The sequence below is a fragment of the Phyllobates terribilis genome, unplaced genomic scaffold (genome assembly GCF_046119375.1).
Source record: "Phyllobates terribilis strain yellow unplaced genomic scaffold, ASM4611937v1 Scaffold_11__3_contigs__length_659146591, whole genome shotgun sequence".
NCBI classification, from domain to species: Eukaryota; Metazoa; Chordata; class Amphibia; order Anura; family Dendrobatidae; genus Phyllobates; species Phyllobates terribilis.
This window is the reverse complement of record NW_027362771.1, coordinates 214,135,109-214,149,656: the sequence shown is the minus strand read 5'-3', so window position 1 is coordinate 214,149,656 and position 14,548 is coordinate 214,135,109. Positions and strand designations below refer to the sequence as shown.

General features: G+C 41.8%; 1 protein-coding gene across 1 annotated transcript in view; it reads left to right on the top strand.

The window, feature by feature from the left end:
* The window catches only part of ADAMTS20 (ADAM metallopeptidase with thrombospondin type 1 motif 20), a 342,835-nt gene that overhangs the window by 180,243 nt on the left and 148,044 nt on the right, over window positions 1-14,548 (top strand). Inside the window, exons 13-15 of the mRNA XM_073652029.1 lie at window positions 564-745; window positions 843-979; window positions 1,334-1,451. Coding sequence (XP_073508130.1) covers window positions 564-745; window positions 843-979; window positions 1,334-1,451 — 437 coding nt within the window. The remainder of the gene's footprint in view (window positions 1-563; window positions 746-842; window positions 980-1,333; window positions 1,452-14,548) is intronic.

Below are 14,548 nucleotides of genomic sequence, written 5' to 3'. Positions count from 1 at the left end.
TAACCTGAGGAATCATATTGCCCAGTCAGTTTTACCATACAGTGAACATGGTAAATAAAAAAACAAAAAAAAATTGTTGAATTGCACTTTTTTTTGCAATTTCAACGCACGTGGAATTTTTTTCCTGTTTTCCAGTACACTATGTGGTAGAGTGAATGGTGTCATTCAAAAGTACAACTCGAACTTAAAAAAACAAGCTATCATATGGCTATATTGGCAGAAAAATTAAAAAGTTATGGCTTAGAATAAGGGGAGGAAAAAATTAAAAAAAACTGAAAATCGCCATGTCATGAAGGGATTAAGACCATAATGTGTTACAAATGGTTGACAGTGTGTAGGTTTTTAGGAAAAAATCACCTAACTGCTTAGCAGCTAAAATCATATTATTATTGGTTTTAATTGAAAGCCATATGAATTGCTTAATTGTTATCTGTAATAGTACATAAAGCTTGGCATTTACTGCACTCTTAAATATGTAGTCTTTGTTGTTATTTAGCCATGAATTGTTAATGCACATATGTAGTAAATATTATATAACTTTTACTACTGCAAATGTTTTGTAGGCCAAAAAATGGAGGAAAATATTGCGTGGGAAGAAGGATGAAGTTCAGATCTTGTAACACCGATTCTTGTCCCAAAGGAAAGAAAGATTTTAGAGATGTGCAGTGTTCTCAATTTGATGGCAAGCATTTTAACATCAATGGTCTTACAACCGGTGTGCAGTGGATCCCAAAATACAGTGGCAGTAAGTTTACATTGTATCGTCGTCTTCTCCAGAAGAGTATGAAGTTAATGGAAGCAGAAACTACACAGTAACAGAGAATGCATTTTTATCTGTACAGTCCTAATGAAAGATCGGTGCAAGCTGTTTTGCCGTGTTTCTGGGACTTCATCCTATTACCAGCTGAAGGACAGGGTTATAGATGGCACTCCTTGTGGTCCGGATGCTGACGACCTTTGCGTTCAAGGATTATGCAGGGTATGGAATAAAGCTGAAGTGCGTGTTTTAGAACTGCCTTTTGTTCTCATAGTGATATGTATAAATATAATTTCATAAAACATATTGATAGAAGATATGCATCCTACCATGCTGTCAAATATAATGCTGCTATAGAAACAATATGACACTTGTCTAATGAATGCAATACAGTTTACCACCTAGTAATAATAATTAAAGCAAAACTAGTCAATAATAAAAATCAGAAGAAGAATATTATAATAACAGCTATCTCTAGACTAATTTAACCAACTATTCTCATAGGGCAAATAGTACCCCATATTTCAAGTATGTTTATGTGATATTTTCTGCATTAAATAAACGTTCTTTTTTTAGCAAGCAGGCTGTGATCATGTTTTAAATTCCAACGCAAGAAAAGATAAATGTGGTGTATGCGGGGGTGATAATTCCTCCTGTAAACTTGTAGAAGGAACCTTTACTAAAGCTCAGTATGGTAAGTAGATCCTTAATATCCTTAATGTCCTGTCTGGGTTGTTACATTAAAACCGGACTTTTATTAAAATAAAATCTGTAACTAGTATACGTTCTGCATCTTTATATTCCAATAAAGATATTTGAATGTTAATGGCATTAATCTTCATTAAAGTGGTATTCCCATCTCTAAGAGCCTATCCCAATATGTAGTAGGTTTAATAATAATATTAGCAAATACCTCCAATTAGAAAGTATAGTTCTTCTGATAACCTATGTTGCTTACCCCATATGCAAAATAACTAACTATCTAACTGTCACTATGTGAGTGGTCGTAACCATGGATACCTAAGCTACTGCAATGGCCTGCACATGAGGTAAGTGACATAGGTTCAGAAGAACTATACTAGATTTCTAAAAATATTTAAAAAAAAACACAAAATAAAGAACAAAAAAAAGAAAAAAAAATTATTGTACAACAATAAATACGTATATTTATGTAAAAACAAAAAAAGTGCACATATTTGGTATCTCCATGTCCAGAACAACCCGATCTATAAAACTAACTCCTTCACTGAAAAGTCATAAAAAATAAATTAATAAAAATGTGGTAAAAACTGCTTTTTTATCATATTGGCAAAAAAAAAAGTGGAATAAAAATTATAAAGATGAATGCAATTAAATATGGTACAGCTGAAAACATCATCATATCCTGCAAAAAGCAAGTCGCCTTACAGCTCTGCCAGCGGAGAACTAAAAAAGTTATAGCTCTCAGAATACAGCGATGCAAAACCAATTTTTTTCTATAAAATTGTTTTTATTGTGTAAAAACGGCAAAACATAAAAAATTATATAAATGTGGTATTGCTGTAATTGTACTTACCTGAAAAGTAAAGCTGCCTAATCAATTTTACCACACAGTTAGCGGCAGAAAAAACAAAAAAAAACAATTCCTGAATTGCTGGTTTCTGTTCATTCTGCCTCCTAAAGATCAGAATAGAAAGCGATCAACTAATCTTATGTGCCCGAAAACAGTACCAATAAAACCGTCAATTAATCCTGCAAAAAATAAGCCCTCTCATTACTGTCGGCAGTAATATAGAAAAATTATAGCTCTCAAAATATGGCAATTCAAAAACTTTTTTTGTAGCACAGTGTTTTTTAGTGTATGATTGTAGCCAAATATTAAAAAGACTATATAAATCTGGTATCGCTGTAATTGCACCAACCCGAAGAATAAAGCTGTCTAATCACTTACACCGCACGACAAAAACGGCGTACTATGCTGAGCGCTTACACCGGGGTTTCCGTGTAAATCTCTGAAATACGCGATTCAGAAGATTCTCTATAATGAGGCAGATGGCGTCACTTGGGATTCTGTCTGGCCTATGATCCGGCGTTGCAGTCGATCACAGTTTTGTGCACTTCTGAAAAGATGGACACTGTTGATCAAAATCAAAGGCCAGATGGAGCCCGGAATAACTCTGCTGCCTCATTTTAGTGAATGGATCCCTTTGGGGTTTCATCTGAATCAAGTCATTTGGAGATTTAGACGGAAACCCCAATGGAAGTGCTCAGCATAGAACACAGGATAAATGTGACCCAAAATTTTATGTAAAATGTTCCCAATAAAAGCTTCAACTCAATACACAAAAAAAACAAGTCCCCACTCAGGTCCGTCATCTGTCAATGGAAATATATGGGCTTCCACGTTACTGGTAGCACAAAGGCTTTGGAAAAGCACTATGACTCCTCCCCAAGAAGAAATCTATTGAATTCTTAATTCCCAAATCCAAAGGTGCCTCTGCCTTTTGAGACACACTGTGTGCCTAAACCACATTTAGCGTCCACATGTTTGGCATTTCTGTAACGATGAGAGCCTGCTTAATTTACTGGTCCATGTCTCCAGAAGCTCGAGCTGGGCACAATGTATAGGCACTACAATGTATGGGCACTACAATATGTGGGCACTACAAATGTATGGCCACTACAATGGCATATTTGCAATTTTCATTCAACAGTGAAACAGTCATTGTTGTTTGTTTCTGGAAATGAAATCACCAGCAGTCAAAATCATCACTACACCTGTAGATAAATTGCCAGAGGGGTGTAATTTCCAAAATGGGATCACTTGAAGGGGATTCTGCTCTTCTGGCACTTAGGAGCTCTGTATATGGAGTCTGCAAACTAGTCTAATAAAATCTGTGCTGCAAGAGTCATAGTGTCCTTCCTTCTAGAGTCTCACCGTGTGGCTAAGCAGTAGTGTACAGCCACCTATGTGGTATTGCCACTTTCAGCAGAAATTGTGTGACAAATTTTTGTGCCATTTTTGCCCATTTCCAAGTGTGAAAATGTAAAATCGGAGGCTAAAACAATGTTCTTATGGTGAAAATGTAATTTTTTCTTCACTGCCCAGTGGTATAAAATTCGGTGACACAATAACTATGGTGTCAATATGCTGACTGCTCCCCTAGATTAATTTTTTGAGAGGTGTAGTCTGTAAAATGGGGTCACTTATGGGTGGTTCTTGCTCCTCAGGTGCTCTACCAATTTGACATATCAACTGAAAACAATAACAGTAAAATCTACACTGCAATATGGCACTCCTTCCCTTCTGAGCTTTGCACTGTGCCTCAAAAGTAGATTTCAACTAGATATGGGGTATTGGTGTACTCAGGAGAATTATTATCCCTTTTGAAAATTAAAAACTTGGGCCTAAAGCAAGATTTTAGGGGGAAAAATGGTAATTTTCCATTTACTCAGCCTAATGTTAATGGCGTCCGCTATCTATTACAGCCAATTTTGCACTCCAAATTTCAAATGGTGCTCCTTCTTTTCCAAAGTGTATTGTGTGCCCAAGTAGTAGTTTTCCACCATTTTACAGTCCGTCTTCTCCTGTTACCCTTGTGAGAATGAAAAATTTGAGGCAAAGCCAACATTATTGCGGGAAAAAATGTACTTTTTCAGTTTCAGGGTTCAACGTTATAGAATTCTGTAAAGCACTTGTGGGTTCAAGGTGCTCACTACACCTCTAGATAAGTTCCTTGAGGGGTGTAGTTTCCAAAATGGGGTCGCTGTTTGGGGTTTCCACTGTTTACGCACATCAGGGGCTCTGCAAACGAGCCATGGCATCCACTATCTATTTCAGACAATTTTGAGTTTCCAAAGTCAAATGATGAACCTTCCCTTCTGGACCCTCCCGTGCCCCCAAATGATAGTTTTCCATCTCATATGGGTTATCGGCGTACTCAGGATAAATTGCACCACAAACTGTGCAGCCTATTTTTTCTGTTTAGTCATTATAAAAATTAAAAACTTGGGGCTGAACCAACATTTTTGAGGTAAAAATGTAATTATTTTTTCTTCAACACCCAATATTATATAATTCTGTGAGGCACATGTGGTGTCAACATGCTCACTGCACGCCTGGATGAATTCATTGAGGGGATAGTTTGTAAAGTGGAGTCACTTATGGGGGGGATCTGCTTTTCTGGCATGTCAGGGGATCTACCAATGTGACATGGCACCCTCAAACCATTCCAGCAAAATATGCACTCCAATATGGCGTTTCTTCCCTTCTGAGCTTTGCACTCTGCCTCAAAAGTAGTTTTCTACGACATATGGGGAATCGGTGTACATAGGAGAAATTGCTTAACAATTTGTACCATTGGTTTTCTCCTATTATCCCTTATGAGAATTAAAAATGTGCAGCCAAAGCAACATTTTAATGGAAAAAATGGTCATTTTTAATTTACTCAGTCCAATGTTATACAATTCTGTGAATCGCCTGTGGGCTAAAAATGCTCATTACTCTCCAAGATGATTTTCTCAAGAGGTGTTATTTCCAAAATGGGTCATATGTGTGGTGTTTCCACTGTTTAGGACATAAATAATAACGACAAAATAATAATTGATGAAAAAATAAAAAGTTATGGCTCTTGGAGGAAGAAGCGGAAAAAACAAAATTGCAAAAACTAAAAATCAACCAGTCAGGAATTGGTTAAATGTACTATGGTGATATGTACTATGGTGTTATTCTGAAGCCTACACTAACCTTTGAAATTGCTTCCTAGTTAAAAGCCTTTCATAGTGCGAATTGTACCTATCTTACTTCTGCATATATCAAATAAACATTGGAAAATACTGAACTTTGGAGTGACCACACGCATAGTACAGATTTTAACTTCACCAGGAGAAGCCTTCCACTAAGTCATTAAAAGCAGTAAAGGGAATCTATCAGCAGGTTTTTGGTACGTCATTTGAGGACAGCATAATGTAGGGTTAAAACACTGATTTCAACGATGTGTCACATGTCAGGCTGTGTGCTGTTGTTTGCTTACTATGAAGGTTTTATCACCCGGTGATTATCATTGTCCAGACTACAGCAGCACGTGCATGCTAGTCTGACTCCGCCTCTCCTGAGATAATAAACCTATAAACGACTTGGAACATTAGCGCCAGTATAATAAAACATGAAGTTTTTATTGACATATATTTAAAATACAACATAAAATACATAAAAAGTGGGAAGGAAACTAGAGCAGAAAAGAACTACACAGGCCAGTTATAACATGATATATCCTCCATATAGAGCAAGTGCTCCAAATCACAAAAATCACTGAACCATAATTATGATTAAATATATTGAATTATAAGAATTGAGAAGTGTATCAAAATCAAATCACATAGAGTGCCATTAACTATAGTGCAAATCAGCTACCATTTAAATAAAGTGCAAATTAATAGTGCAAAGAAAATAAGCACCACCTTGAGGCCACAAATACTGCAAGTGCAGAAAAAAATCACATAAAATGCATATGGGCAACTGTGCAAACAAGCTACAATTATAAGGTGCAATTGATTGTGCAAGTAATGCAAGCACCTTCTCAAAGCCACAGATATTGCAAGTGCAGAATATACTTTATACACAGTTCATATGAACCAGTGTGTAAAAAAGCTGCCATATATATAAAGTGCAATCAATGAAATCACAAAATTCTAGACCCCATATTTTCATCAGCCAGGTCATATAATGATTTATTATTAATGATTAACTTTATTATTCTCTCCACCATTTTCTCATCACTGTTATTGTTTTTTACCTTATTATATGGAGGTGCTAGAATTTTGTGATTTCATTGATTGCACTTTATATATATGGCAGCTTATTTGCACACTGGTTTATATGCACTGTGTATAAAGTATATTCTGCACTTGCAATATCTGTGGCCTTGAGAAGGTGCTTGCATTACTTGCACTATCAATTGCACCTTATAATTGTAGCTTGTTTGCACAGTTGCCCATATGCATTTTATGTGATTTTTTCTGCACTTGCAGTATTTGTGGCCTCAAGGTGGTGCTTATTTTCTTTGCACTATTAATTTGCACTTTATTTAAATGGTAGCTGATTTGCACTATAGCTAATGGCACTCTATGTGATTTGATTTTGATACACTTCTCAATTCTTATAATTCGATATATTTAATCAACATAATTATGGTTCAGTGATTTTTGTGATTTGGAGAACTTGCTCTATATGGAGGATATATCATCTATATATATAATCGTCTTATCCCGTCTGTCTGTCTGTCTTTCTGTCTGTCCTGGAAATCACGCGTCGCTCATTGGTCCGGCAGCGGCCAATCAGCGCCGCGGGATTTCTGAAAAAAGATGGCGGCCGTTAGCGGCTCTTCTGCGGGACGGAGCTCAGCGGCGATGCAGCCGGGAGATGGGCGGCGCGAGGCGCTCATCTCCCGGCCGGTACCAGCAGAAGGACCTCGACCGCCGGACCCATCTGCGGGACGGAGATGCAGCCGGGAGATGAGCGTCGCGAGGAGCTCATCTCCCGGCCGGTAGCAGCGGAAGGGCCGCTGGCGCCGCTGACCTCCATGCGGAAGGGAGGACCGGGGGAGCTGCGCTGCGGGTCGGGATACTTCTGCTGCGAGCGCCCGCTCATGTCCCGGGTTCTCGCAGCGGAAGTATCCGCACAGGCAGCGCCGCTGACATCCATGCGGCTAGGGTGTGAAGGAAGGACCTTGGAGCGGCGCTGACATCCAATTGGTCGAGGCCGCTATTTAAATGTGCCGCACAAATCGGTGATTGGTCGCGATCTTGGCCCGCGACCAATCACTGATCTTGCCGCAAAAGTTAAACACTACTGTGCTGATTGGTCGCGAACGCTGGCCGCGACCAATCACCGATTTGGGCGCCACATTTAAATATCGGCAGCGATCAATCACGGATCTTGGCTCCACATTCAAACACCGCTGTGCTGATTGGTCGCCGACACTGGCCGCGACCAATCACCGATTTGGGCGCCACATTTAAATATCGTCCGCGACCAATCACCGATCTTGGCTCCACATTTAAACACTGCTGTGCTGATTGGTTGCGGACGCTATATAAATGTGGCGCCAAAATCGGTCATTGGTCGCGCCCAGCGTCGGCGACCAATCAGCACAGCAGTGTTTAAATGTGGAGCCAAGATCGGTGATTGGTCGCGGACGATATTTAAATGTGGCGCCCAAATCGGTGATTGGTCGCCGGCAGCGCCAGCGACCAATCAGCGATTTTGAACAAAAATATCCGGACCTTTATAACACCATGCGGATACTGTGGGGACATCAGCGGCTAGGGTGTCAAGGGAGGACCGCGGAGCGGCGCTGCGGGTCAGGATACTTCTGCTGCGAGCGCCCGCTCATGTCCTGGGTTCTCGCAGTGGAAGTATCCGCACAGGCAGCGCCGCTGACATCCATGCGGCTAGAGTGTGAAAGGAAGACCGGGGAGCGGCGCTGACATCCAATTGGTCGTGGCCGCTATTTAAATGTGCCGCAGAAATCGGTGATTAGTCGCGGTCTTGGCCCGCGACCAATCACTGATCTTGCCGCAAAAGTTAAACACTACTGTGCTGATTGGTCGCGGACGCTGGCCACGACCAATCACCGATTTGGGCGCCACATTTAAATATCGGCCGCGACCAATCACCAATCTTGGCTCCACCTTTAAACACCGCTGTGCTGATTGGTCGCGGACGCTATTTAAATGTGGCGCCAAAATCGGTGATTGGTCGCGCCCAGCGTCGGCGACCAATCAGCACAGCGGTGTTTAAATGTGGAGCCAAGATCGGTGATTGGTCACGGACGATATTTAAATGTGGCGCCCAAATCGGTGATTGGTCGCGGGCAGCACCAGCGACCAATCAGCGATTTTGAACAAAAATGTCCGGACCTTTGTAACGCCATGCGGATACTGTGGGGAGATCAGCGGCTAGGGTGTGAAGGGAGGACCGGGGAGCGGCGCTGCGGGTCCGGATACTTCTGCTGCCAGCGCCCGCTCATGTCCCGGCTTCTCGGAGCGGAAGTATCCGCACAGGCAGCGCCGCTGACATCCATGCGGAAGGGAGGACCGGGGAGCGGCGCTGACATCCATTCGGCTAGGGTGTGAAGGGAGGAACGGGGAGCGGCGCTGCGGGTCCGGATACTTCTGCTGCGAGCAGTCGCTCATCTCCCGGCTTCTCGGAGCGTAAGTATCCGCACAGGCAGCCGCTCCCGGTCCTCACCAATACGATACGCTGATTGGTCGCGTCCTCCTGACGCGACTAATCAGAGATTTTAACGCTGAATTCAAACACACTGTCCGCTGCTTAGTAACACGGCGCGCGAGATTTAAAACTCACTTCTATGATTGGTCGCGGACGCCGCCCGTGACCAATCACAGATTTTCGCGCCAAATTTAAACGCGCTCTACAGCCAATTACCGCAACATTTCAAATATCTACGCCACCTTCGGGAGATAGCAGGGCTAACTCCGCCCATGTGGTCATGTGACTCACAAGCTGCTCATAACGTACTGAGCAGGTTTTCTCAGTCACACTGTGCGAGGGACTTCAGTCAGACTGTGCGAGGTACTTCTGTCACACTGTGCGAGGGACTTCGGTCACACTGTGCGAGGGACTTCTGTCACACTGTGCGAGGGACTTCAGTCAGGTTTACTGAACACGTTCTGGCAGTGACAGCGCGCTGAAGAGATACTTCTTTACGTTTCCTGTTTTATAATGGGTCGTAAGCGAAAATACGCCACGGAGGAAGACCGAAAAGCAGCAGAAGCAGCAAGACAACGACAACGTCGAGAGCAACAGACACCACAACATACTGCCGCCAGAGAAGCCCAGGATGCGGAAGCTCACAAAAAACGCCCGGAACAGGAGACACCGCAACACACTGCCGCCAGACAAGCCCAGGATGCCGAATCTCACAAAAAACGCCGGGAACAGGAGACACCACAACACACTGCTGCCAGACAAGCCCAGGATGCCGAATCTCACAAAAAACGCCGAGAACAGGAGACACCGCAACACACTGCCGCAAGACAAGCCAGGATGCAGAATCTCAACAAAAACGCCGGGAACAGGAGACACCACAACATACTGCCGCCAGACAAGCCCAGGATGCAGAATCTCACCAAAAACGCCGGGAACAGGAGACTCCGCAACACACTGCCGCAAGACAAGCCCAGGATGCGGAAGCTCACCAAAAATGCCGGGAACAGGAGACACCGCAACACACTGCCGCCAGACAAGCCCACGATGCAGAATCTCAACAAAAACGCCGGGAACAAGAGACACCGCAACACACTGCCGCCAGACCAGCCCAGGATGCGGAATCTCACCTAAAACGCCGGAAACTGGAGACACCGCAACACACTGCCGCCAGACAAGCCCACGATGCAGAATCTCAACAAAAACGCTGGGAACAGGAGACACCGCAACACACTGCCGCCAGACAAGCCCAGGATGCGGAATCTCAACAAAAACGCCGGGAACAAGAGACACCACAACACACTGTCGCCAGACAAGCCCAGGATGCGGAATCTCACAGACAACGTCAGAAACAGGAGACGCCACAAGACACTGCCGCCAGACAAGCACAGGATGCGGAATCTCACAGACAACGTCCGGAACGGAAAACACCGCAACACACTGTGGCTAGACAGGAAGACGATGATTAATCCCATAGACAATGTCGTCTGAATGAATCTCCAGAATCCAGGACAAACCGAGAACAACATGATCGACAAATTTATCAAAAACGATTGCTCTACCAACTAAGGCAAACCCAGCAGAACATTCAACAACTTGCACGTTACGTAACAGACAATGAAACTATAATTATTCAACACTACTGTGGCAAGATGAATGTAGTTTGTTCAAAATGCGAATCTATGAATTTTATCAAGGAAAAACCATCTGACAATCAGTTTACTCAATGCTGCCAAAAAGGAAAAGTGATGCTACCAAGATGTCACTACTCAGATCTGTTTGAGCACTTGATGAAAGGAATGCATGAACACAGTAGAAATTTTATGGAAAATATCAGAAGTATCAACAGTTCTCATGCGTTTGCTTCATTTGGTGCCAACATTGTACCGCCCCCTGGATTCGGACCGTATTGTTTTAAAATTCATGGCCAGATCTACCACCGCACTGGAACACTTCACCCCGAACTAGGACAACCACCAACATTTGCACAATTATACATCTTTGATCCAAATGAGGCTACAGAACAAAGGATGAACCGAAAAGAAAATGAAAAGTGTAATGCAGAACTGATGAACCTAATTGCCGTACATTTACAAACAATCAGCCCATTTGCTGCCGCATATCGCATGCTAAAAGACGTTGAAGCTGAGGAGGAACAGAGAGCTATACAAAATGGGACGGAAATGCCTTCTATTATCATGGCTATTAAACAATAACGTCAACAAGATCCCCGATGTTACAATAAACCATGTGTAAGTGAGGTCGCAGTTGTTTTTCAAAACGATGATGGAGAGCCTCCTTTTCAAAGAGATATATTAGTCCATCTTAAGCCAGACAAAAACAACCCTTTCGTTCCTAAAACACAACGGATTAGCATTTTGCACAGCAACCTTGATGCTCTTCTGTATCCGCTATTCTTTCCAAGCGGTGATCAAGGGTGGCATGAAAACCTACACCAGCAAGGAACTTCAAGAATAATTACACAACTACAGTACTACAGTTTTCTTCTGTCTGTGCGAAATTACTTCAATCCTATTTTAAACGGTGGGAAACTGACACAACAGTACTTAGTAGACGCATACGTTAAAATTGAAGCAAATCGGCTCAATTTCATACGAAGGAACCAAAAACAACTTAAAGTTGAAGACTACTGCGTTCTTCAAGAACATTTGCAAAAACAATCCATTCAGAAAGGAATTCCAATTGGAAAAACAGTAATTCTCCCGTCGTCCTTTGAAGGTAGCCCCCGCAACATGCAACAGCGTTATCAAGATGCAATGGCAATAGTAACAAAGTATGGAAGACCTGACATATTTTTAACAATGACCTGTAATCCTAAATGGCCGGAAATTACAGAAAATCTACAACCCTGGCAGCAAGTTGAACACAGGCCTGACTTACTTGCACGCGTATTTCGACTAAAACTCAGCAGCTTTTTTAAAGACATCAAAAAAGGCCTTTTTGGAACAGTCGTAGCAATGGTACACGTCATAGAGTTTCAGAAACGAGGTCTCCCACATGCGCATATACTAATTATTTTAGATGCGGATTCCAAGTTTTGCACGGAGGACGAAATTGACAACATAGTGTGGGCTGAAATTCCTAACCAAGAAAAGTATCCTGAATTGTATAATATTGTAATCTGTAATATGGTTTACGGCCCATGCGGTGGAGCAAATCCAAAAAGTCCATGCATGGAAAACGGAAAGTGTACAAAAGGGTTTCCAAAGCAGTTGAAACAACACACTGTTAAAGATTTGGACGGCTACCCATCCTAACGGAGACAACTGATTGATAACATTGTACACAACAAAAAGATTATAAATAACTCATGGATAGTTCCATACAACCCGTACTTATTAAAACGCTACAACTGTCACATCAACGTTGAAATCTGCGCTTCAATAAAAAGTGTTAAATATCTTTTCAAGTACATCTACAAGGGGCATGACAAAGCTAATGTCGAAATACAACAAAAAACAGTCAATCACGATGAATCATCACGGTTTGTTGACTCAAGATATGTCAGTGCTCCAGAAGCTGCTTGGAGAATATTTGCATTTCCAATGCATTCACAGTCCCATGCCATTATACGTTTAGTTATTCATTTACCAAATCAACAGCAGCTTTATTTCTTTGAAAATGCTCAAGTCGAAGATGTCTCCATAAATTTAAGCACAACGTCAACATTAATGGAATGGTTTTTGCTGAACCAACGTGACGAAAACGCTAGGCAGTATTTGTATCGAGAGATTCCTGAGCATTACGTTTGGAATAAAACTTGGAAGCCAAGACAACGAGGACTTAGCAGAATAATTGGACGCATGTATACTGTTAGTGTCAAGGATCAAGAAAGATATTGCCTTCGGCTGTTACTACTGCATGTCAAAGGAGCTAGAAGTTACAAAGATTTGAAAACAGTTAATGGAGTATTGCACGATACATTTAAAGCTGCAGCTTTGGCTTTAGGACTTCTATTGGATGATACTATGTGGACACTTACTTTAGAAGACGCAGTTACCCTACATATGCCTAAGAAACTTCGTGAATTGTTTGCCTACATTTGTGTCTTTGGACCGCCTACAAATCCGGCTCAACTTTGGAAAAATTTCAAAGAACATATAATTGAAGATTACTGCGTACGTCTTCACAACAAAAGTGGAAATTGTCACAATTGCGATCTTATGCTATGCAAGATGTCCAAAATGTCCTACTACTGCATGGAAAAACTTTTTCAGATTTTAATTTGCCACAGCCTGCAAGTCAAGTTGCACAAATTCAAGAGTATGACGAAGCTTATGAATTATTGTTGGCAACAGAGAAGAAAAACTCCTTAAATGAAGAACAACGGATTGCATATGACACTATTGTGAGCGCTGTAGAAAACCAAGCCGATCCAACGCCAAAATGTTTCTTTATTGACGGTCCTGGAGGCAGCGGTAAAACATACCTCTATGAAGTTTTAATGCATCACATTAGAGGGTTAGGAAAAGTCGTATTGCCATCGGCTGCAACAGGTATTGCAGCAAACCTTTTAAGAGGAGGTCGCACTATGCATTCACTCTTTGGGATACCAGTTCCGGTCAATGAAATCTCCGTTTCCAGAATCAAACAAGACACATTTGCAGGAAAACAGTTGAACAGTGCAAATCTTTTGATACTTGATGAGTGCACCATGGCGCCCAAATATGCTTTGAGCTTAATTGACAGACTTCTGCGTGAAGTTATGACTACAAATATTGCTGACAAAAAATGAAATTCCTTTTGGAGGTAAAGTTTTTGTCCTTGGCGGAGATTTTAGGCAATGCCTTCCAGTTGTACCAAATGGAACAAGAACAAATATTATCGAGTCAACCTTAAAAATATCAGACCTTTGGAAAGAGTTTAATAAACTCCAACTAATTAACAACATGCGATCTTCTGACCCAGAGTACAGCAACTGGCTTCTTAAACTTGGTAATTGTGAACTTAGCAATGAATATAACCTTGGAGAAGACATTATTGAAATACCAGAAGACATGTTGTGCACTGACTGCATCGTAAGTGATGTTTTTGGACAACGCGTTGAAATAGATGTGAATGACCAAAGCAGTGTTGAGAGGGCCTCTTCCTATGCAATTCTCTGTCCCAAGAACGATGACGTAGCTCTGCTAAATTCCCGTGTGATGGATAGAATGCCTGGAGAGTATAAATTGTACAAAAGTGATGATTCGGTGGATGTCGACAATGAAGATGAACGAGAGCATTATCCAGTTGAATTTTTAAATAGTGTTACGCCATCAGGAATGCCATCCCACAGACTACAACTTAAAGTTGGAGCAATCGTAATGTTGCTGCGGAATCTAAATACAAGAAATGGCCTATGTAATGGAACTCGCCTTATTGTTACTGGACTCCATTCCCACATAATTCAAGCAACAGTGATCACTGGATCTGCAAAAGGAGACGAAGTGTTCATTCCACGCATTGATTTATGTCCTTCAGACACCGGTCTTCCATTTAGGCTTCGACGTCGACAGTTTCCAGTAAAACCAGCATTTGCCATGACAATAAACAAGTCACAAAGTCAAACTCTACACCGT